Below are 24399 nucleotides of genomic sequence, written 5' to 3'. Positions count from 1 at the left end.
ACTAGACAATTCTAGGATCGTGTATTATTCGACGGATCTTGAATCAGAGTCCCAAATGCTCCGAAAATGCCAACCACAGGGCTAGGTTTACAGTAATCGTGCGATCGTGAGTAGTCCGACTGTCCGATCGAGACCAGACTCTCAGGAGATGTGTCCTAGGCATGTTAGAACCTCTAGGAACTATCATATCAAAATTTTGAGGTTGTGGACCCCACGGGGTCTTGGGTTGACTTTTTGGGACTTATCGCCTTTTGAGTTTCGAGGCACTTCTAGACCGTTCCAATAAGTGGAAAAGCTTACATAGGCTTGAGAATGACCTTCAATCCAATGCACGCACTTCTAGGAACACTGGGCCAGGACTATGGATTAAAATAATGAGGATAAGCTCCATAGAATATGTTTAAGCTTTTAGAAAGTTCATGTGCGTACAAGTGTTCAATTGGTTTATTTATGGTCTTAATTTCTTGTTTTTATGTCAATTCAGGATGAGTATTTATTTATCTGTTTATTTATCACCTGTTTATATATTCATATGGTGAATTGTGTCGTAAAATTATAAATGTAATATGTGATGGTATGTTAATCAGAGATTGTTATGGTTAACAAACTAGCTAAGTATTTAGTATATATTTATATATATTCAGTAGTTGAAAGGGGTGAGTTATAGTTTTTGGCTTTTATCAGATTGTGGTATATATATTAAATTTAGTTGTGAACCAATTTATTGAAAATTTATATAAATGATGGGTTATGGTTTTCAAACCCACAACGAGGGTACCCCCTAGTTTGATAATGCCCCACGAGTTTCAGAGACACTTGAACCGTGTAGTGCGAGGATTGCGGCTCAGATTGAAGTGTTATCTCTGTGACCTACGAGGAATGCGGCCCGGTTAACTTTGTGTTTCCGAGGCATGCGAGGATGGAATTGACGGATATATGGAATTGACGGTATAAAAGGAATTGATGGATCAGAAATGGGAGTACGCCTAGGTGGAGAGAATTTAAGTTATGAGATGCTTTTAAACTAAATTGAGGATTTTATACAATTATCATTATTTTCTTAAGCGTCATATTTGTTTTACAAGCGATAGATGGAAATATATATAGATTCTAATCAAGTTATTGATATATAGATGGAAACATTTATTTATGAACTTTACGCGAGTTCGATACAAGGGTGTTCGGAGGTTATAAATCTTTAACTTATTTTATTTTATTATGTTTATTTATCTTTATCTTGCATTATTTTATATAGTATTAAATAGCTTAAGTTTTTCTAATATATTTTTGCCCACTTGTCTTAGAGATATCCAGACTGTGGGAGCGAGGATTGTGGATCAAATTGACCAGAAGTCTCCTGAGTCCAGCGAGAATTACAGGGCAGGATGTGTCACCAATGGTGTCACGAGAAAATGGATAGTTATGGCTTTCTAAGTGTGATTACCTGAACCTAAAAGCTTTTATTCATTCATTTAATTATATGTTGCCAAGCGAGTAATGTCAGGAAGCTTGAGGTAGGAAGCTGAGATGAAATAGAAGAACTACGCGTGGCTTGATCCCTAGTTGAGGGTACATAGGTAGCCTAGAATTACTAGGCGCAGCCGCGAGGCAAAAAGATTGAGAAATGGTTCAGCTAAATTATTTTTGAATATGATATTGTGTTCATGATGTTCTAAAAGTTAGAATCAGTTCCAATTGATAGAATGATTTACTTGAATTACTGAGCCCTGGGGGTAGAATGATATGATGCTTGATTTGCTTGGGTATACTTTAATACATGCTGAATGTTTGGGATATATAAATGTTTGTTGACAGGTGGAAATTTTGGGAAATGTTCGATTTATAGGGAAGACTGCCAAATTTTCGGCAGAAGCCAAACTCGAAATAAATTGAATTTTGAATTGAAGGGCAATTAGGTCATTGGTGCCCAACACCCGCCATATGTTAAACACGCACAGGGTTCGGCTCGGATTCCAAAGTGGAATTTGGGTCGGGTGCTGTCATATAAGACCACTACCAAACTTGTATCGAGGAAACAATCCAACCGGAAGATTATTTGACTAGACCACATGGAAGAATCTTCAATTGACCATATGGCTAGGGAACGAGCCATCCAATCGGGGGACTGGGCTCACCCAGAACGTACAATAGAATCCTCAATACTCGTACACCTGTGACAAGTCCTATGCGCGTAGACTAACCCCACTAAGGGTCTACGAAACACCCCGTCAAGGGTGCTCGAGTTCCGACATATCCAAGTATCACATATCACCATGTTTCCAATCCAAATATTCAATAGCCGAGGAGGTACATAGGGTTGTACTGATAGAACTCCAAACTGACATAAACCACAACCCATTCGCATTCCACAACCTCTTACCAACAACCCCATGTACCCAACATATATCCCAATATAGATAGTATCTCTCAAAAATAGCATTTAACAATACAAGATAATCACAATGTACAAATATCCAAATATCCCTCCAATACTTTCATAAAAATATTATATTTCAAGATTTAAATATAACAAATCAAAAATAAAATAACTTATTATGCATATTTTTCCATCCCTGAAAATAATGATTATTATTTAAAACAAAATCCATTCACAAATAATTCAACGTTGCTTGACCTTGAGAGGGTCCCGCCTGTTGAGTACACTGGGCCAGAGTAACTATTTAAGAATACGAATATTAGATTAATTAAAATACTTCAGACGAGAACTTTAAAATAAATTCCTAGTTTCCCTGGGATTACGAGTATGTGAACGACGAACGAGAAGTTCCTAGTCGAACAATATAAACTCATGTTACTATAACATCCCTATATAGTAACAAAATTTCCACAATTTGTCATTTAATTTCCTTTTATCATTTCTTAGACCTTGAGACTTTTGTAAAACCACTTAGATCCTGAATTAAACCATAATTACACTTATGTCCCATTAAATTTTGAATTACACAGTTTACCCCAAACTTTTGGGTGATTACATTTTGGCCCCCGAACTTTCAATAAAATTACAAATCTGCCCAAGACTGTAACTTCCTTTACAGATTGTTCCCTGGTGCCAAAACAGTAAATTCCTAGGCTAAAATCCAGAATTTCCTTCTGCCAAGTTTAGTTTCAAAGCAAGTTAAACGTTCAAACTCAAATAGTTCTCACTAGTTTTTCCAAATTGCAATTAACTTAGCTTTAAACTCAAGAATCCATTCAATTCCATGAATACAACTTTTGAACAGATTTTTCCAACAATTGAACCAACTTAAACTTTACCTCAATCCTCTGAATCTTTCTGTAATGCACAAAGAAGGCCCCAAGGAGTAAAACCACCAAACAACACTTGATAACAAGAGAGGAGCTTGTTTCAGTTATACTACGTCCGAGTGGCCTAAACTTGTTGTATGGCCACCATCTTTGGATATGTTGTAGAGAACAGAAAACTGAGCAACATTCAAGAAGCAACCTTGGTCATCTGAGCAAGGGAAATCGACATGCAAGAGTGAGTAAGGTGCTGTAGAGTTAAAACAGCAGAACAGAGGGCTTACTGACCTTGAACAAGGTTTCAGGCGGTTAGAGAACTCCAATTGATGTGGATTTTGGATATGTAATAGTTATGCAATGAAGGAACAGCTCGTATGAAGAAATTGTTGTCGAATGATGAAAAGAAATTGACATGCAAGAAAGAATTCGAGCCTACGTCAATACAGCAGACAGGAATGAGCAGGCAACACTTCAACACGCTTTGAGATGACTACACTTCTTGGATGAAGCTCCAATTTTGAAAGATTATATCCAAGACATAGATAAACAACTTTGATGAAAGGAACGAAGCCATTAGATCAGAGGAAGGCCACATACAAGAATGAATAAGGGCACACTAGAGTGAAACCAGCAAACAGATCGAAAGTGAAGACTAGTCTCACCTTGAACATGATTTGAGGTAGATAGACATCTCAGATTGCCTTGATTTTTGGATATATTGTAGCTCTTGAACAGAGGAACAAGTTTGAGGAATATACTTCACCAAAAGAACAGTGGAAAATAGACATTTAAGGCCAAACCCGAGCCTTACGCAGAGAATCATGTTGTGACGAACAGCTTGAACTCAAACTGAATTTTAGGTAACTAAACTCCTTCGATTGGGCTTAAGTTTTTATATGTTTTAGAAGACAAACAGATAAACAAGTCTGAAGAAGGAAATATTTCATTTTGAGCTGAGGAGATATGGGTTTCAAAGCAGTCAACAAGACTGACGTGAAGAAGGAGAGTTGGAGCTCTCAGCTTTGAAGAGAATGATGGTGAAACTTGTGTTGTGTGAGAGTTATCAATGGTCAGACTTGGGAAGAGGAGGGAATAAGTGTGGGAGTTTAATAGAATAGCCCTTTGACCCCCAAAGAAAGAAGTTTCCTCTTCCATATCTTAAGGGGGCTTTAGCCCACCTATGTTAGCAGGACATTTTGTGCAAGAACTGAGTTTGAGTTTGTGCATATCCAAGTCCTTAACTTATTTTGTAACTGAGAGGTGTGGTGTATTTCTCAGTATTTTACCAAAAGTGAATATTTTGACAACTCAGTTATTTACTCTGACTGCATATTTTACTGCAAGTTTACATAAACATAGAAACTAAAAACAATAAAACTCAATCAGAAGCATAAGAGCATCTCTAACCGATGTGTCAAATGTGCCACATAGACATTTAACAACTATAATTAACATCTCACATCACTCCAACCGATGTGTCAAAGCTGATGTGGAATGAAGGCTAGAGGTTGAGATGTTATTTTTGACATCCCAAAAGCAAGATGTCAAATGAATATTTTATTATTATTTATTTTATTTTCTTATTAATTAAAAAAAATCAACACTAAAATGTAATAAAATAATAATTTAATTTGACATATCGGGTGGAGTGTAAAACGGTATAAGATGTCAAATTGCCACATCAGCCATCAAATTTAAATTTGATGTTTGGTATTTGACATCTCCCTTGTAGATACTCTAATAAAAACAAAGTGGGAAGCATCCAAAATTTAGAGAAATTCTGGGTCATCTCAATGGGTTTAGAAACCACACATTTCTCTGGTTGATTGGACTTATTGACTAACCAACGAGAATGCTTTGAAAGAAAAGAATCCATGATCCATCTCATAACCCGAGTGATGTGCATGTTGGGTTGGCCTATTCCACGAGTAATTTTTGGGTGTTCCGGATACACCACGCGGCTGGTGTACCATCCAATAGACGTAAGACATATGAAATATTAGTAATGCAGCCCGCCATATGTTATAAAAAGAAATGTAGTAAGTTAGACAATAATTCTACATGTCCTATATTTATTGCATGGTACACCAGTCACGTGGTGTACTCGGAACATATAAAAATTTCTCCTATTCCACTGGGTTGTATTTATTTGGGCCTTAAATAATTAGTACACCCCACCAAAACTAATCCCCAATAAAAAGTGAGTAAAGTAGCCCTTACCCCTAAGGGCAGAAATGTAACTTCACAAAATAAAATAATTAGTTGGGACTGGGTGTTACAAATCTAGATAAAAACCTGCATGATTTTCAAAACCTAATTTATATCATTCATTTAAAACACTACCACATCATCTACTCAATATCCTACGATGCTGTTTCTGTTTACTTCTTCTTCTTGTTGGAATTTCTGTTTACATTTCCCATACTTAAGTTTACCCTAATTGGAAACTGTCAATTAATTCAAAATTAGAAAAAGCATTTCTCACCGCCTTAAACAATAATAAAAAAGGATATATGAAGTATTCGTATACTTATGGGAGAAGTCAAACCGTAAAATGTGGTTTTTAACTTTGGAATCACAGCTAAACCCATAAGAATAGCAATTGACTGTGTCTAATTTCTATTTTTCCACTACTGAAAATAAGAAAATGCAGCTATAAATCCGTGCCTTATTTTCTGAAAAGACCTAAACAAAGGGACAACTTCCAACTATAAATTGGAAGCTAGACCTTACTTGCATTCTCAAGAATAGGGTTGCAAGTTGGATTGGAAATTCTCGAATCCAACCACTTGCAATCCTAAACTCTTCAGAGATGGCAAAATCTGTTGCCTCCAGCACCACAGTTGTTCTCCTAATAGCTCTCTTTCTCGTTGCTTCCATGGGTGAGTGATCTTCAAACCCTTGTCAACTCGAAAAGTTTATATTTAAATCATTTCTTGCACTGCAAGACAATTCATACGAGCCCCCAAAGTTTGTAATAATGTTTCTAATTTCATTAGACATGACATCCCAAATATACCTTCTTTGTTTTTTTATTAGTCTTAGAAAGCTGTATAATTAAGAAGAATATAAGAAATTAAGAAACTAATATTGTTTTGTGATAATATACAGAAATGCCAGTGGTAGAAGGAAGAGGATGCAAGCAGGCGAGCAAGTCGATGACCACCTGCACAGCCCACTCAGAGTGTGACAAAAAATGCAAAGGAGAGAAAGGAAAGATGGGACTTTGCCGTGCTGATGGGCCCAAAGGCAAAAAGTGCTGGTGCTACATGTGTTAAATGGGAATTTTGTATAATTTTGTCAATAATAAAATAGTTCTCAAAAACTTTTGAGAAATTAAAACATCTCTCTCTCTTTCTTTCTCTGTTTATACTTTAGACACAAGTGTGCCCATGCAGACCACAAATACCCTTATGATGGCGGTATAACAACTCTATGAACACCACACACTTTTATTAATTTCACGGCTGTTTTAATTCCTGAAACGACCTGCATATGTGTTTGCAACATCAATATAAAGAGTCTCACAACTCTTGACCAAAAAAATAAATAAATAAAAAATTTGGGTGGAGAATACTGTTAATGTATGATTTTTACTGTTTTCTTTTGGCTTCCCTTGACAACTTTGTAATAGGATGTGTTTTGTTATTTATCAAGCTCAAGTTTAGATTAAGGAAAACCTTTCTTGGTGCTCTTCTCTAACTTCTGCTCTATGGAGGTTCAAGCAAGTTGAAAAAGGTATTGTGTATTGCATATCATTTCATAAAACAGTCTTCATAAAAATGATGACTAGTCATCCTTGCTCTGTAGGATTTTCAGCTGGATAACAAACTGTTTTGTCCTATTCTTCTTTCTCTCTCTCTGCTACCATGTGGGTTTCTGACCTAAGGAATTTTTTAGTCTGTAAAGTCTACGATTTCGATCATTTGAAAGTCGTCTATTTTGGGTGGAAGTTTTGGAAAGTTTGGCTTGCCAACTTTCGCTTCTTCTTCCTCGAGAGAACCATCTTATTTCATCTATGAGTTTTTCCAATTGATTTCTTTTTGAAAAACTGTTTTTGAAACTCGAATATGCATCTAGCTATTTAAATCATCTCTCATTTATATTTAGGTCAGATTCAAGACTGATTTCTTCAAGAGTATGATTTCTTGAAGAAATTGGTCATTCTCCTTTGAATTCAAATATTGGTTTCGGTCTGTGTTGGAGCTTGTAAGCTAGTGCCATGAGATGAACGAGCTGGAGAAGGAGCTGCCATTGCCATGAAGAACTGAGCTTCAAGTTTTGCTAAGTTGGAGAAGAAGATTGCACAAAGGAGGTATTGCTCATATTCCTAAATAGACCTAGGTGCTTCTTGAGCTTGGTTGTGTTTCCTTTGTAAGAATTTTTTTCTACTTAGTGTAGTGCCTGTTCAGTTGATAACTCCCAGTTTTTCCCAATGGTGGGTTTCTGGGTGAACAAAATCTGTTTTGCATATCTGTAATTTTTCTGGGTTTGTGTTCTTGGTGGTTGACTAGTCATCTTTATCTGCTGTTTGATTTTACATGATAATAATGATTTCACACACTTTCACTATAGTTATTGCTAGCACAGGGGATGCCTAGATTGACGGGTCATTCTGAGTGCCTAGGTTGTCACTAGTAATCTTCTAGGGTTGCAGGAGCTTTGTGGCATGCTCTGTGTGTTCTCTTGATTGTGGTTGTTCATGGCTAGCAGTTGACTAGTCATATGTGTATTTGGTCAAGGTTTAAAGTGTGTGAAGATTGCTGTGTTGTTGTGCCTTGTTTATGTGATTAAAGTTACCCCTCGTCACCTAAGTACCAATTTCAATTGGTATCAGAGCGTCAGCTCTTAACACAAATAGAGAGATCCTAGGATTTGTTTTGGTGTTTAGGTGTGCTCACTATAGAAAGGGATCGAGTTGCTGGATCTTGCAACTCCCCTCCCTATTTTGACGGCAATAACTACGCTGCATGGAGAGAAAAATTTGAGATATTCCTTGATGCTCTTGATGAGTATGCAAGTGGGTATCTCACAAAAGAGTGGGTTGCTCCGGTCAAGACTGTTGTGGGTGAGGTTGTGCCCAAGCCTAGGTCAGAATGGACTGAAGCTGAGGTGTTTGCTGCATATTCGAACAAGAAGGCCAGAAATGCCTTAGTTACAGCTTTGTCTAGCCTACAGTTTGCACATATACAACACATCCCTAATGCTAAACAAGCTTGGGATAAACTAAGGGTGGTTCATGAAGGGGATGACGAAGTTAGAACCCTAAAACTTCAGATGGTGCTTGCACAATTTGAAGAACTTAGGATGTCTGAAACTGAGTCTATTTCTGAGTTCTATGGGAGAGTTGAGATGATCATAAATGAAGCCATGAGTCTAGGTCAACCTATTGAAGAGCTTCTTGTTGTTCAGAAAATTCTTCGTGTTCTACCATCTAGGTTTATAGCAAAGAAAACCGCAATCATAGAGGTCCAAAATTTAAATGAAATTAAGCTTGGCAAGCTTGTAGGAAAATTGAAAACCTATGAGATGGAGTTGAATATGGAAGAAAATGACACTAAAAAATCAAAAAATGTTGCACTTCAAGGAGTGCATGTTTCCTCTCTAAAAGGTGGTGAAAAATCCTTAGGTTTTAAGGATAAGATGGCTTTGTTTGTCAAAAAATTCAGGAGAATTCTTAAGGATAAGGGAAAGTTTGCTAGAGAGGGCAGCTCTGGTAGTGAGAAACAGTTTAGACCATCAACTGATCAGTCTAATGAGAGAAATAAGGATGTCAAACCTTTCACTAAAGATTTTAGAAAATCTGTCAAGTGCTTCACATGTGGAGGCATTGGACACTATGCTGCCGACTGTGCAAACAATCAGAAAAAATATTCCAAAGGAAAGGACAAGGCCATGAAAGTGAGTTGGAGTGAGAGTGAAAGTAAAGGGTCTCAAGAGGATTCATCTTCCTCTGATGATGATGACCAACATGTTGCCTTTGTTGCCTCTGTGCAGCCCATATCTGATGAATCTGATTTTGAGTCAGATGACCTGTCATACGAGTCATTAGGAAGAAAATATGATTGTTTGTTTAAGGAGACTTTGTCCTTGAAAGAAGAGAGCCTCAAACTTGAGGCCAATAACCAATATCTTCAACATGAAATTCTCATCTTGAAAGAAACCAAAAAGGAGTTGAGTGACAAATTTGAGTCTTTAGAAAAAGAAATTGATGCTCTTGTGTCAATTAGGAGTAATCTTGAGAATCAAGTTAATGTGCTCAAGGAAAGTAACATTGGTTTCCAGAACTCAAACAAACAGCTCCTAGGTGAATTGAATGAAGCAAATTGGAAGATTATATCTATGACCATTGGTGCTTCAAAAATTAACAAAATGTTGAATATGGGAAAACTTCATGGGGATAGAGGTGGTCTTGGATTTAATCACTTTGGTTCTAGTTCATCTAGTTTTACCATTAAGTTTGTCAAATCAGAAACTCCAGTCACTGTACCTCTAGATGTTCAGCAGGTTGTCAAGAAACCTAAGTTTATTCCAACTTGTCACATGTGTGGGTTGACTGGTCATATTCGACCAGTCTGTCATATGTATAGCAAAGATAAGACCAGAAAATTGTCTTCAAAATCTAAAAGGAATCCCAAATCTTTGCAAGATCAAGTTGATCATTTGCTAAATGAAGTAACAAAGATTGCCAAACTTGTCTCCCTCAAAATGAGTTCTCCCATTGTGCCTAAGTCTACTTGGATTGCAAGAGGTCATACCAAATCTCTTGTTGTGCTAAATGCTTTTGCTGCTTCAAACACCAATTCTTGGTATTTTGATAGTGGCTGTTCCAAACATATGTCTGGGGATAAGAATGTTTTCTCATCTCTCAGCCTTTTTGATGGAGGCACTGTGACTTTTGATGGAGGTTTACCCACTTAAGAATGTTAGATTTGTTTGGTCTCACATCCAATCTCATTAGTGTGAGTCAGCTGTGTGATGATGGAATAGTAGAAGTTAGATTCTCCAAGCATGGCTGCAAAATCATTGGAAAAGGTGGCAATGAGATTATGAGCGTGGCAAGGTCTAGGGACAATTGCTATTGCATTGATGGTGTCAATGATGCAAAAGAAGTAGTTTGCAACAAGGTTGTAAATGAAACAAGTGTTTTGTGGCATCAATGGCTTGGACATGTGAATTTTAGAGATCTTGTGGAAGACAAAATTTTATCTTTGGAATTTGTTCCCTCTGAAAAACAGCTAGCAAATATACTCACCAAGGCCTTGGACTTTCAGAAACATGTTACACTTTGCCAGTCCATTGGCCTTTGCTCAATTGATTAATTAGCTGGTCTGTTCTTTATCTTCAGCACATTCCAAAACAGTTGACTAGTCATCTTGCTTGTAGTTGCCTAGTCAAGTCTAAATTTTTTTGTTATGTTTTGATGTTGAAATGTCATTGTTCATATCTCTCATTTTTGATGGTGTGAATGTTGAATGCTTTTGTGCTTTGTTTGACTTGTGCATAATCCTTTTTCTTGTTTAAGATGCTATTAGATGAGACTTAAATAGTGCTATCTTGTCCTCTTGGTGAGCCACGTTTCTCTGCTTCATTTTGGACTGTTCGTGTTATTATCTCTTAGCTGGTCTCACTCTCTTAGCCAATCTATTTAAAATTTAAACAAAAAAAGGGGGAAGTGTGACCAATGTAGTCACGGCTCTAGGAAGGTATAAGGTGGTTTGATTGAAGAATCTAGAGCAAAGAGCCGTAAAATTGGGCCATTCAAAGCACTTATGTTTGGGATGTGCAAGTAACACAAAATAAATCATCAAATATTTTGTCAATAGAGAGTGATGATATTTTGCTGTGAGCCCATACTATGATCATGTCTTAAGAATGCATTGTATACGTGTTTCTCCAAGAGAGATAAGATATCATCTTTTGTGTCCCTTGGCTCTAAACCTCCTTCTTTCCTAAATATGCCTTGTCTCTGAGCATGAATTGCATCTCATTGTCTATCTCTCAGAGTTGATTGTCTATGTACACTGCATATGGTTTTAATCTTTTCTTCCTTTTCATTCACTTTCTTTCATGTGTTGAAGACTTGGTCTAGGCTATTGTGCTAATGCAACTTTGATCACTTGATATATGTGCTAGTTCATGATTGTGTTTTTAGAAACCAAAACCATGTCTTTCACAGGGTCAATATTATTTGGTGTTTGTCACAATGCTGTTTTAGTTGACTAGTCATCTATGCTTATGGTTGCCTAGTCATCTGGGTGTTTTGCATTTGATGCTCATTCTGCTATTGCCTTAGTTGATTAGTCATCATATTTGTGGTTGACTAGTCATCCGGTTCTGCCTGTGCCAATTTTGCCTGAGTTGACTAGTCATCTTTCTTGTGGTTGACTAGCCATCCGCTTTGTCTCCTGACCAATGCGTCTTTTTCATTTTTCGTTTTGGCGTTATTTTTTTTTTTTTGTTTTTTGTTTTGAGCGGTACTTTTTTTTAGGGTCGCTTTGCGTTTTCCTTTTTAGGTTAGTTTCCCTCTCCTTCGTCAGTCTCTGTCTCTTCCTGTCTCTGTTCTCCTCTCTCGAGTTCACCACAAATTCCTCCTTCTCTTCCATTCCGCTTGCTTCTTTCAGACTTTTCTCGACTCTTGTTTTCCCTTGTCGATCCAGCGTCTCTGTAAGAGAAACGAGGTGGTATTTCATGAGTCCGATCAGTGGCATCCTCCCATTGCTCCGTATGGCAAGGCCTCTGCTGCCCTTAGCCAAAAGGTTTCCAGAACCTTTCTCACCTCTGTGTCGCCTTCCTCCGAGAGTGCCTCTCTTAGATCTCACCTGGCTGCCAAGGAGGAGTATATTCAGATCTTCGAGCCTCATTCCATCCTCTTCGACTCCGCCACGCTGCTGATGTAGATCATCGACGCCTCCGTAGTGAGAACTAGGATGACTCTGTGGATTCTGGTGGTTCTTTGGTTTTTTAGCTATGGTGTTGTTCTTGACTGTGTTCTAGATAGGAAGTGTAATTCTGGACAGGTTGTGCATTTTGATAGTGGGAGTTATTTTGTAATCACATTGTGGGTAGTCTGTGCATTTCGTTAGGGGAGTTATTTTGTAATCACATTGTGGTTAGTCTGTGCATTTCGTTAGGGGAGTTATTTTGTAATCACATTATGGTTAGTCTGTGCATTTTGATAGCGGGAGTTGTTCTGTCCTGTTTTGAACAACTGGTATTTGACTAGTCATAAATCTATGTTCTGCATCTGTTTTAAACAACTGTTATTTGACTCGTCATTAATCTAAGTTATGTGCTGTTAACCTTGTTCATATCTGCCTATCCTTTTGTGGTTAAAGCCTTTTGTATGTTGTTTCTATCTCTTTGCCTTTTTGCACGTTACTTATCAATAAGGAGGAGAACACTCTCAACCCCACATTGCATATTGTTTTAAAATTTTTGTGATAATATGCTTGTTTTTGTGCCTAGGAGATTGGTTGTTCTTGCAGGTACTTTCACTCCATCATCTCCTTAGTTTCGGTTTTGGGTTGAGTGTTCTTAGAGAGTGTGTTGTCAAGGAAAGCCAAAAAGGGAAAGATTGTTAATGTATGGTTTTTACTATTTTCTTTTGGCTTCCCTTGACAACTTTGTAATAGGATGTGTTTTGTTATTTATCAAGCTCAAGTTTAGATTAAGGAAAACCTTTCTTGGTGCTCTTCTCTAACTTCTACTCTATGGAGGTTCAAGCAAGTTGAAAAGGTATTGTGCATTGCATATCATTTCATAAAACAGTTTTCATAAAAATGATGATTAGTCATCCGTTTCTCAGATGACTAGTCATCCGCTCTCGATGACTAGTCATCCTTGCTCAGAGGATTTCCACCGATAACAAACTGTTTTGTCTTATTCTTCTTTCTCTCTCTCTGCTGCCATGTGGGTTTCTACCCTAAGGAATTTTTTGGTCTGTAAAGTCTACGATTTTGGTCATTTGGGAATCGTCTCTTTTGGGTGGAAGTTTTGGAAAGTTTGGCTTGCCATCTTTCGCTTCTTCTTCCTTGAGAGAACCATCTTATTTCATCTATGAGTTTTTCCAATTGATTTCTTTTTGAAAAACTGCTTTTGAAACCTGAATCTGCATCTAGCTATTTAAATCATCTCTCATTTATATCTAGGTCAGATTCAAGACTGATTTCTTCAAGAGTATGGTTTCTTGAAAAAATTGGTCATTCTCCTTTAAATCCAAATATTGGTTTCGGTCTGTGTTGGAGCTTGCAAACTAGTGCCATGGGATGAACGAGCTGGAGAAGGAGCTGCCATTGCCATGAAGAACTGAGCTTCAAGTTTTGCTAAGTTGGAGAAAAAGATTGCACAAAGGAGGTATTGCTCATATTCCTAAATAGACCTAGGTGCTTCTTGAGCTTGTTTGTGTTTCTTTTGTAAGAATCTTTTTCTACTTAGTGGAGTGCCCGGTTGATGACTCCCAGTTTTTCCCAATGGTGGGTTTCTGGGTGAACAAAATCTGTTGTGCATATCTGTAATTTTTTCTGGGTTTGTGTTCTTGGTGGTTGACTAGTCATCTTTATCTGCTGTTTGATGTTTACATGATAATAATGATTTCACACACTTTCACCATAGTTGTTGCTAGCACAGGGGATGCCTAGATTGACGGGTCTTTCTGAGTGCCTAGGTTGTCACTAGTAATCATCAAGGGTTGCAGGAACTTTGTGGCATGCTCTGTGTGTTCTCTTGATTGTGGTTGTTCATGACTAGCAGTTGACTAATCATATGTGTATTTGGTCAAGGTTTAAAGTGTGTGAAGATTGCTGTGTTGTTGTGTCTTGTTTATGTGATTAAATTTACCCATCGTCACCTAAGTACCAATTTCAAATACTTCTCTAATCAAAGTATACATATTTAGTCCAACAAAAAAAGTATACATATTTAGAAGGCTACAGATGCATTTCAATCACTGCTAGAGGCCTTCATATATCTGGGCATCAAATTGTCCCACAAATATTAATTCTCAATCGAAAATAAGAAACATTTCAAGGCAGCACATTGTACTCTTTTATACCATTTGTTCTGTGTTCAATCATTTGTCTTCAGTAGTTCCTCACAAATCTCAGCAGGAGTAACCTTTGTGCTCTCTAGCAAGCCTACGATTTCTCCGTAAAGGCTATGACCGTCCAAGTCAGGAATGCCAAGGTAGTTGGAGGCCAAAACCTTAAACCCACTTGGGGTGCAATAACCCATGTAAATGTGGACATCCATTCTGCCAGGACGCAACAATGCAGGGTCAAGCCGATCCTTGTGGTTTGTTGTGAACACAATAATTCTCTCATCTCCGCAACTTGACCACAAACCATCCATGAAGTTTAGTAGGCCTGACAGTGTGAACTGCATGCATGCAAATATCAACATATAATATTAATCTTTATTATTTACAGAACAAAATCACAAAACTATCTAATATACTAATAAAAATTCAGCCCAGGATCCAAGGTTCTAAATTCGATTCCCCGATGTCGCTTAGTATAAAATTTTACAAACAAAGAGTAGGTACTGACCCGGTTTTCCTTATCTTTATTGACGGAGCAATCAATATCCTTAATCACCAAAATGGAACGATTTGTAGACAGCAACCCTCTTCAACTCAGAGTCACTGTCAATAGCATCAAGCTCCAATTCAAACACATCAAACTTGAGATAATTAGCTATGGCTGCAATGAAGCTGGATTTTCCAGTGCCAGGTGGGCCATACAACAAGTAGTCTCTTTTCCAAGCCTTGCCCACCTTCTTTGTTGATGCTCTTTTTCGGAGAGGGTCAACTTAGGTCTGAACGTGTGGTGGAGGGGCTGATAGTGGAGGGAAATAGGGTTGGCGGGAGGAGCGATCAAGGAGTTCTGGGGGAAGCTTATAGGAGATGCAAAGGAACTATGTGACCCTAGAAGCTTGTGCAAACCGGGTGTTGGGGATAACCCAGGCACCAGAGGCTAGTGGAAGTGGGCGGGCTGGGCCATCGGGGTGTGGTACAGTGGTAGTAGCATCCGCCGATGTGGGCATTCCAATAGGGTTCCACTACCAAGAAAAATATGATGAGCCTGTATGATCTAGAGTCATGAAGGCAGATTATGCGATACCCGAGTGAGGTTGAGGTTGCCCATACCTACCAAGCGGCTAGATACCCCCCGAGGGTTGTGTTATGGTGTTCTCAGCCATGTACAAACATGGATTGAGGTTACCATTACATCCTTGGGTGCAAATGATGCTTTCCAGACTGGGCTATGCCCCTGGGCAGTATAATCCCAATTTCTGGTGTATCGCACGGGTGTACATAGCATGGTGGTTGGCAAAACGAGGGGAGCCTCCTTTGAGCATTCATGCATCTGTCTGTGCAACAGGCAACTTTGGTGGGTGCAGGTCAACTGTCGAAAGGCGAAGGAGATGATACTTTATAGGGCAACCACCATCGTCCCGAAGACGTGGCGAAATCGGTGGTTCCTTGCCTTTGGTGATTGGGAGGCCGCCTGGGCGATCAAGCAAACATGTGCCTACCCACTTTCAATCTATAGGTCTTTGGTTATAATTCCTGTCTTTGTGTTGAATGTGTTTGTATGAATATGTATTGTCGTCCGAAGCTTGGGAAAGCTAACGCCGCCCATGTGCAGGTTCCGTGAAGTGTAGGCAGTGTCCAGAGAGGAAGAGGAAGAGATAGAGTGGTGAGGAGACAGGTGCCCCAGAGGCGCATGAGTGAAGAATATTGTGACACCACTCTTCTTCTACAAATGGGTTGCTTCAAGGAAGTAAGTATTGGCCTACTCCCTTTATATGTTTGTTTTGTATATCTCGCTCACCTTTCCTTCTTTCGCTTTTGCAAAGGTGCTAAGGTGCCAAGAAGGTGGTGACTGTGGTTGAGTCGCCACCAAGGTGGTGGTGGATCCGGAGGAGAGGCAACGAAAGTTGCAAGAGAGAAGAGAGAAAGACAGGCCAATAGGCCAAGAAGCAAGCAAAGGGGCGCCCAAGACGCCGAGGGGACAGCAGCCCAGGCTGGAAGCGGCCTCTGACGGAGGAGGATGAGCATGAGCCGGAGAAGAAGCGGAGGGGACTTGAGTCGCCAATCTAGGATGTCATGGTGGAACAGTCTGCCGCTGCTCGACCTAGATCCCCACCCAGCCGCCGCCGAGATGGAGGAGCTATTCCTCGCAGTACCGAGGATATAGACTTTGCCTCGGTTGACGGGAGGCGAAGGAGGTAACCTCGCCATGCATCCCGTGAAGTGCCTCTTGTGAACGCCTTCCGATCGGGTCAAGATTGATCGGGAGCTCGCCGACCAAGGTCACGGACTTCTCCGATCGGGTCCGTAAGACGGTGCTCTCCACCGCCAATGTAAGTAGTCCCTGTGCCTTTAACTTTCTAAAAGTGCAATTATGATCTAGCTCATGAACATACCTTTATCGCAGGCTTTTGGGATATGTACCTCACCCTAGCTGTATGAGAGAGAGGTGGACTTGGCTAGACGCCATTCTCGAGACAAGGCTGCACGAGGCTCAGCCGCCATCCGAGAGGAATGTGCACCAAGGTGGGGAGGTTGGAGCGGAGCTAAAGGAGACAACCCGCGGCTAGAGGCGTGGAGGAGGCTAGGCTCGAGTCCGAGAGGAGGAGGGCCGAGGAGCCGAGCGTGAGCTCGTGCCGAGGCCGTGGAGAGTACTGTGGCTCGGACAGTTCAAGAGTCTTGCCGGATGCGATGGTCGAGGAGCAAGATGGGTGGGAGAAACGGTTGCAGGTTTAATCTAGAGTTGGATATAAACCGACACCTGGTGTTCCTCCCATTCCTTCCGGTCGGAGTCAATGTTTGCAGCCACTCCATCTGCCGAGGCCACGAGTCCTTCGGAGGCTGAGACGCGAGGAGGTGCAGATGCGGCGGAGGGGAGTCGACCGTGGATCCCGGACACGGCTGCCGAGGAGGAGGCGGATGATCACGCTGATGCCTGAGGGCTTGTGTATTTTTGTTGTTATGATATAACCAGTTGCTATAGACGTAGTCTTTTGACATGTATGGATATTGCCCTACCCTAAGGCAGGGTGACTTTGATTTTTATGATAGCCTGGTACCCTTTTGCCTTATGCATTTTGTTAAGTGCTGGAGTGTGAATGAGTAGAAATGGGGCCCAGTTTGGTGCTTCTATTAGATAGGAGCCGAAGGGCGGAAAGTACAATGGTGGGCTTGAGTCAAGGCTCAAGACCGAGGTAGAAGAAAACACAATATCCTAGGGTCTAGGTATGTTTACTTGTAGTAGTACTTGAGATGGTCGGCGTTCCAAGGGTGAGGCAACGTTTTGCCCTTGGGATCCCGGTCGATAAGTCCCGGGGCGGCAAACCTTGGTGATCTCATATGGACCTTCCCACATAGGGCCCAGGGTACCCTCATTAGATTCTTGGTGGCCAAGGAAACCTTGCGCATGACCCAGTCCCAGCCAGAAAGCTCGGGGTTGAACTCGGAGTTGTAGTACTTGGCAATGTCGCTTGTAGGCGACGCGTTACGCATGTTGGACTGGTCACGAAGCTCATCGATGAAGTCGAGATTGAGGGCCAACTGCTCGCTATTGGCCTCGGCCTCGTAAGTGGAGGTTCGGTATGTGGGCTGGCCAATCTCCACTGGTGCCACCGCTTCGGTACCAAAGGAAAGGGAAAATGGTGTCTCTCCCGTTGAGGTACGAAAGGTGGTGCAGTAAGCCCAAAGAACTTCGGGAGTAGCTCGGCCAGCAACCCTTGGCTTTGTCAAGCTTGGTCTTCGTGGTCTTCTTGATAATTTTGTTCACGGCCGACGCCATTGGTGGGTGGGCAAGAAGCGGCAAAGTTTTATCTTGAGGTTGGAACAAAATCGCCTAAATTTTTGCGTTGTCAAATTGCCGACCGTTATCCGTGACGATGGCGTTAGGGATGCCGGCGGCACACGATATTTTGCCAAACGAACGCCTCAATGCGAGCAGCGGTGATGGTGGCTAGGGCCTCACCACCACTTAGTGAAGTAGTCGACGGCCACGATCGCAGATTTGACTGGCCTTTGCCCTCGGGCATAGGTCCAATGAGGTCAAGTCCCCATCGGGCGAATGGCCAAGGACTGACCATGGTTAAAGGTTCACCTGGGAGTTGCGGGATATTGGCAAACCACGACACTTGTCGGGTGAAGGCTTGGGCATCGGTGTGAAGTGAGGGCCGAAGTATCCTTGCCTAATGGCCTTATGCGCAAGGGAGCGGGCGCAATGACTACCACAGATGCCTTCGTGAATTTCCCGGAGGACATAGTGGCCTTCCTCCGAGGTCGTGCATCGAAGGTAGGGTGTCAATCCGCGCTTATACAGGCGCCATTAATGATCGTATCGGGCGGAGCGATAGTGAACACGCCGCACCTCGCAGGTCGGGTAGCGCCTGGTTCTGCAAAAATTGGAGGATGGGGTCCATCCATGTTGGGCTGTGATCGATGGCGCAGATGAGTGGTGTCCGTGTGCTGGCTGATCCAATACTTCCATGTGGATATTGTGGCCAAGACCTCTGCTTCTATGGCTGAGGCTAGTCTAGCTAGGGCATCGGCATGGCTATTCTCCGAGCGTGGTACCTGGCTTATGAGATAAGCGTGGAAGGTTGTAAGCAAATGGCGGGTATGTTGGAGGTAGGCGCCATGGACATGTCCTTAGCAGTGAAGTCCTGGTTGACTTGGTGGACAACGAGCTGTGAGTCGCTGAAAATCTGAATTTGCCTAGCGCCCATCTCTTTGGCTAACCGGAGGCCAGCTAAGAGTGCTTCGTATTCGGCCTCATTGTTGGAGGCGTGGAATTGAAAGCGGGCGTACTCAGGCGACAGTCTTGTCAGGAGAGATGAGAACAAGGCCGCTCCGCATCCAGGCGTTGGAAGAGCCATCCACATACAAAGTCCATAAGGGCTGTGTCAAGTCTAGGTGCCGCGGCCGCAACGTGGGCTGGCTCGGGGTAGGAGTGGGCTCCATCGTAGTTCGTGGATCGCCACGGCATGGGTTCGTGAATTCGGATATAAAGTCGGCTGCCCTTCGTGGCTGGGCGGGTTTGTAGTGGATATCGACCGCCAAGCTCAATGGCCCACTTGACTAGTCTCCCTAGAAGTCTCCGGCCGCAACACTTGCCGGAAGTGGTTGATTGGTTAAGACATAAATGGTATGAGCTCGAAAGTACGGCCCGAGGCGCCATTTGAAACCACCAGGCGAATGCCAATTTCTCGATGTCCGGCACCAAACCTCGGCGTCTGTAACGCTTTGCTGGACGTAATCGGGTGCTCAGCACCATTTTTTGTGGATGAGCACAGAATCGATGGCGAGACGGAGAGATAGATCATGAGGGTGTCTCTGTGCTCGTGTGTTGACAATAAAGGGCTCGGCCCATATACGCCTTCACCGCTGAAAGCTTTGTCGGCGGTCCGTAATACTCCGCTTGCTACCCTTAAGTGCCTTGAAGAAGGGGCGAACGATCGCTGGCCTTTGAGATGAATCGTCAGCCGCGACTCGCCTTAAGGCTCGTGGATGTCCTTGATCGTCCCGGTATTGCCATGTCTAGTATGGCCTTGATCTTCTTTGGATTGGCCTCAATACCCCTCTGGCTGATCATGAAGCCAAGGAATTTGTTCGAAGCCACCCCAAACGCGCACTTGGTGGGGTTGAGCCTCATCTTATACTACTTCAGAATGGTGAACATGGCTGAGAGGTTGGGGATGTGCTGGTCAGTAGTGCGACTCTTGACGAGCATGTCATCAACATAAACCTCCATGGTGTGGCCAATTAGGGGAGCGAAGATGGCGTTTACCAAACGCTGATACATGGCCCCGGCATTCTTGAGGTCGAAGGGCATGACCTTGTAGCAGTAAAGGCCACGATCCGTGATGAAGGAGGTGTGTGCTTGGTCCTCAGGATGCATGAAAATCTGGTTGTACCCCGAGTAAGCATCCATGAAGCTGAGAAGGGCGTGGCCACCGTGGCATCAACCAATTGGTCGATGCGGGGTAGGGGAAGCTATCCTTCGGGCAGGCCCGATTGAGGTTGGTGTAGTCTACACACATGCGCCAGCCCTTTGTGCCCTTTCGAACCATCACCACATTGGCCAGCCAGGTGGGATAGTCCACCTCCCGATAAATCAAATGTCGTTAGCTTGTCCACTCGCCGCATGGCCTCATATCGCTCCGGTCATAAGACGACGCTTCGCCGAACGGGTCGAACGGCAGGTTAATGCTTAGCCGGTGGGATATGATCTCGAGTGATATGCCCGCATGTCATTGTATGACGGCGTAAGACCTCGTAATTAAGGCGAAGAAAGGCGACAAGATCGTAACGGCTCCGGAGAGAGAGGTGCCGACCGCCGGTCCGGATGTTTTCATCAAGAGTAACCAGCTCAAGGTCCTCCATAGGTTCGGCCTGTGGGGTGACAGATTTCTCCTAGGGTCCTCTCGACGTGCGCGCCTTGAATCAGTGCCGGAGTCCGTTATCGCAAGGGCCTCGCCCGATGTTGGCGGTTAGTGGACCTTACCGGCGTAGCACCGCGGGGCTAAGCTGGTCTCGCGCACCGCGTGCTGTGCCATGAGGTGTAGGAAACTTGAGCAGCAGATATGGGTGGAGATGAAGACCTTCATTTGGGCCATGGCGGGCGGCCGAGGATGACATTGTAGGTGGGGGCGATCAATAATAAGGAAGGAGTGGTGATTGTCTTCGTTGGGGTGCCGATCCAATAGAGATTGGGAGATGAATGCTTCCAATGGGCTGGACCACCTCACCAGAGGAGCTCACTAGGGGTGTGATGCTTCGGTCGAGCAGGTGAGATGGGACCAGAGCTCGTTGAAGGCCTCAAGACAAACATCACGCTGACGGAATCGCTGTCCACCAGGATACGCCCCACATCAAAGTTAGAAATGTCAACGCGAATAATGATTGGGTCATCGTGGGGAGGATAACACTCGCTCTTCCTCCTCACGAATGTAATGGGAGCCGGCGATTTATGGGTCTTGAAGCGTTTACCTTGCTCGGCGCTAAAGACCAGTGCGCATAGGTGGAGCGGACATAATGTTTGATAGAGTTGTTGGAGGTTCCAGCCAGGGTGGGACCACCACGATAGTTGAGATCATGTTGATCTGCGTTGGTGAGGGTTAGGTGGGGTGGGAGATTGTGCACATATTTATCCAATTTCCCATCGCGAATAAGTCCTTCAATGATGTTGCGCAAAGCAACACAAGATTCGGTGTCATGTCAACCGAACTGATGGAAGCGAGAAGACACCCGTGTTGGGCATGGGCTTGCTGCCGGCCTCGGGGAGGCTTAGGTATGATAGGTGCCTTGTGCACCAGGACATTTTCGTAGGTGGTGTTGGTGGTGAAGACCTCGAATCTAGGCTTGGGTGAGAAGGGAGTGGAGCCCGATCGCCGCCTTGTGCGGGTCGACCGGGTGGTGGTTATGTCTACCCGTTTGTTATTGCTGAAGCTATGTTGGTAGTTATCCTTCCGCTGGGTGCCGGGTACCGGGTACTTGGGGCGGGAGTAGAATGTTGAGGCGGGGTTGAGGTAGGTGAAGCGGGTGGGGATCGTGAAAGATGATGTGCCGGGTGGCCGGCCACGCTTGGAGTTGAAATACTCCTTGGCATGCATGCCTGCTTCATTAATTCAGCATACGTGTTCCAAGGGTTGCTGTGGACAAGGTACCGAAAGTTAGACTCTCGGAGGCCACTCTTGAAAGCACCAAAGGCGGCACGATCATCGGTCTCGGGCAGCGGAGTACTCATGGCTGAACCGGCTGCATACTCTCGAAGGGCTCATCCTCACCCGCCTAAGCATGTACAGTCGTCCGCAGAGTAGAGGCGATCACCGATCATGAAATGGTCCAGAAAGCTCGCTTGACTATCAAACGTATTGATGGTGCGGGGCTCACCAGTAGAACCAATTCAGGCCGCCGAGGGTAGATGGGAAGATGAGGCACATGCCCTCGTCTGTTAAGCCTTTGCATCCCATGGCGGACTGGAAAGAATGTATGTGGATGAGGGATCCTCCGTGCCGTGTAGAAGGCGATGCGGAGGGGCTGGATTTCCTTCTCCGTGGAAATTAAGGATGCGCTTCGGTAAAGGGCCAGTCGTGGCTTCGCCGCAGGGGTTGGTGGTTGCGCTGCCGCTCATTCTCCAGACGTCGGACCTTCTCAAAGAGAAGTCTCATTGCCGGTCGGCATGAGGGAGAGTCTCGGTTCTTTGGAGGTCTGTGTGTGTGTGGCCAGGAGCTAGATAAGGGTCAGTCCATCGAACTCCTCGGTGTGATAAGGCTCGTGCTCTTCCGAGTAATCCCGCTCCCAATTATCCGAGTCCCCATACCCTCTCCTGTAGGCACATGGGTTGGTCTTGGTGGGGGCCTAGGTGTGTCACCTTGGGTCTTGGAGATTAACGGGATAAGAAGGGGTCCTGCCTGACGGTCCAGATACGGTCCTCGCAATCCCCTGAGACCTTCGTTGGTTCATGAGGCCGGTTCCTCGGCGGGAGATACGGAGAAGGCGCGACTTGATCGTCTCCGGATGGAGGGTCCTTTCCCTTGCCGGGCCTAGGCCGGATTGGAGGGCCATGGTGGGAATGCTCCGCTAGTTTGGTGTGCGCCAGTTCCCGGTAAGGCTGCGTTGGGAGCCCCGGGCTTGGTTCTGCTCCCGCCGCTCAGATGCAGAGTCGTGCTCCACCAACATTCCCGGAGTGAAGATGGTCACACCTCTCGGACATCTTGACGACACTAGCGCGAGGAGCTCTACTCGGCACGAGGTTGACCTCCGCCGACGGTCCTTCGGGAGGGTATTGCGCTGGGCATCGCGCTATCCTCAATAGGCATGGCTGAGTGTGGAGTGAAGAAGAGGCGACGGGGCCGGATAGGGAAGGAGCCAGGCTGGTAGAGAAAATGGGTTTTAAGTATTGGGAGAAAATGTTGATGCTCTTTTTCGAGAGGGTCAACTTAGAGATAGGAGTTGTCCTTAGCAAGAGAAAGGGCCTTCAGAGGGCTAGCCTGCAGAAGATAAAGATAGGAAAAGCAATCGTTAAGCTTCGGACACCGGTGTGGTGCCGCCGAAGGCTCTCCGATGCCCTGAGTTAGCTAGGGGTAGTGACTTTTGCAAAGTAACAGTAATAGTGAGAGAGAGAAGTTACCCTTTTTCTTGGTTACTGTTCCTATTTATAGGGAAGTAAAGGTAGGAGGTTTGCACAAAGTTCCAATGTGGGACTTTGTGCAAGTTGCTGTGATGATGACACGTGTCTCCTGTGTTTAAGGTTTGGCAGTTCGGAGCTTCGGCAGGTGGTTGTCCCTTCGGAAGAGCATCTCCCTTTGGCAGGGAGGAAGGCACGTCTACCTTGGTGTTTTAGTCACGCTTGGTTAATTATGGTGTAAACATTCTTAAATGCTGGAAAAGCCAACAATATATAGTTCCATTTGTACTAAACAGAACTGCATCCAACAACTTGGCCAAAAAATAAAAATCGGCAAATTAAGGCCTTACTGCTTGAAAACAGGTGAAATTACTGGCTAGCTTAAATTCAAAGATTACATCAAACATTGTGTACAGCCACAACCCTGTAAATTAGCCAACCTTGCTTTGATATATGGAAATCAAAAGGCAACATAGCCACATACCCATCAACCCCCCTAACCTTAGTTTTTACCAACCACCCACCCAGTTCATGAATCTATGCATTATGAGGATAGAGGAGAGAGAATTTGTTACTTTCAAGGCATATTAATTATGTTTAAGAGGGAGTGGATTTCTTTTTCAATGTCATCCTAGTCTTTAAAATTGATTTCATCTAAGGGTTAAAAAAGTGTGTATAAAAGTGTGGTTTTTTTGTGTCCCCTGATCTTGATACATAGATAAATATATCATGTATATCGGACAGAAAGATAACCTGGTCGCTGTGGACAGTTACTTCACCTTTACCGAGGCGAAGCTCCAAAGCCTTGATTTCGCTGGAGTTAGGGAGTTCTGAGAATTCAGCTATAGCAGAGTCAAGGAAAGTCCTACGTCCATTCTAATTAACCTGGGTTGTGGCCTTGGTGACTTGATTTTCTTTAGCCTAAAACAATACCCCAGCCCACCCAAGCAAGCCCCACACACACTCATCCCACACAAAATCTCAT

At 43.4% G+C, this 24399-nt stretch overlaps 1 protein-coding gene and 1 long non-coding RNA gene across 2 annotated transcripts; both read left to right on the top strand.

Moving 5' to 3' along the window:
* Window positions 1-5971: 5971 nt before the first annotated feature.
* On the top strand, window positions 5972-6608 carry LOC103335979 (uncharacterized). The gene is made up of 2 exons (XR_514366.3): window positions 5972-6146; window positions 6376-6608. It is a non-coding gene; the product is annotated as an uncharacterized LOC103335979 (long non-coding RNA).
* A 1381-nt stretch (window positions 6609-7989) lies between these two features.
* On the top strand, window positions 7990-10185 carry LOC148916386 (uncharacterized). Its single transcript, XM_089055121.1, has 4 exons — window positions 7990-7993; window positions 8156-8702; window positions 8934-9299; window positions 9495-10185. Exons 1-4 carry the CDS (start codon window positions 7990-7992, stop codon window positions 10183-10185), a joined length of 1608 nt encoding a protein of 535 aa, XP_088911247.1.
* The last annotated feature ends 14214 nt before the right edge of the window (window positions 10186-24399 follow it).

Source organism: Prunus mume, linkage group LG6 (assembly GCF_029339155.1).
Source record: "Prunus mume cultivar Tortuosa linkage group LG6, ASM2933915v1, whole genome shotgun sequence".
In the NCBI taxonomy this organism is placed as follows: Eukaryota; Viridiplantae; Streptophyta; class Magnoliopsida; order Rosales; family Rosaceae; genus Prunus; species Prunus mume.
This window is presented reverse-complemented; position numbering and strand designations above follow the sequence as displayed.

Excerpts from the sequence above, each read along its gene's own strand:
- LOC148916386 (XM_089055121.1), top strand. Across the intron at positions 8,703-8,933 it reads CTTCGTGTTCTACCATCTAG|GAGAATTCTTAAGGATAAGG; the intron begins GTTTATAGCAAA and ends CAAAAAATTCAG. Across the intron at positions 9,300-9,494 it reads GATTTTGAGTCAGATGACCT|GAGTAATCTTGAGAATCAAG; the intron begins GTCATACGAGTC and ends TGTGTCAATTAG.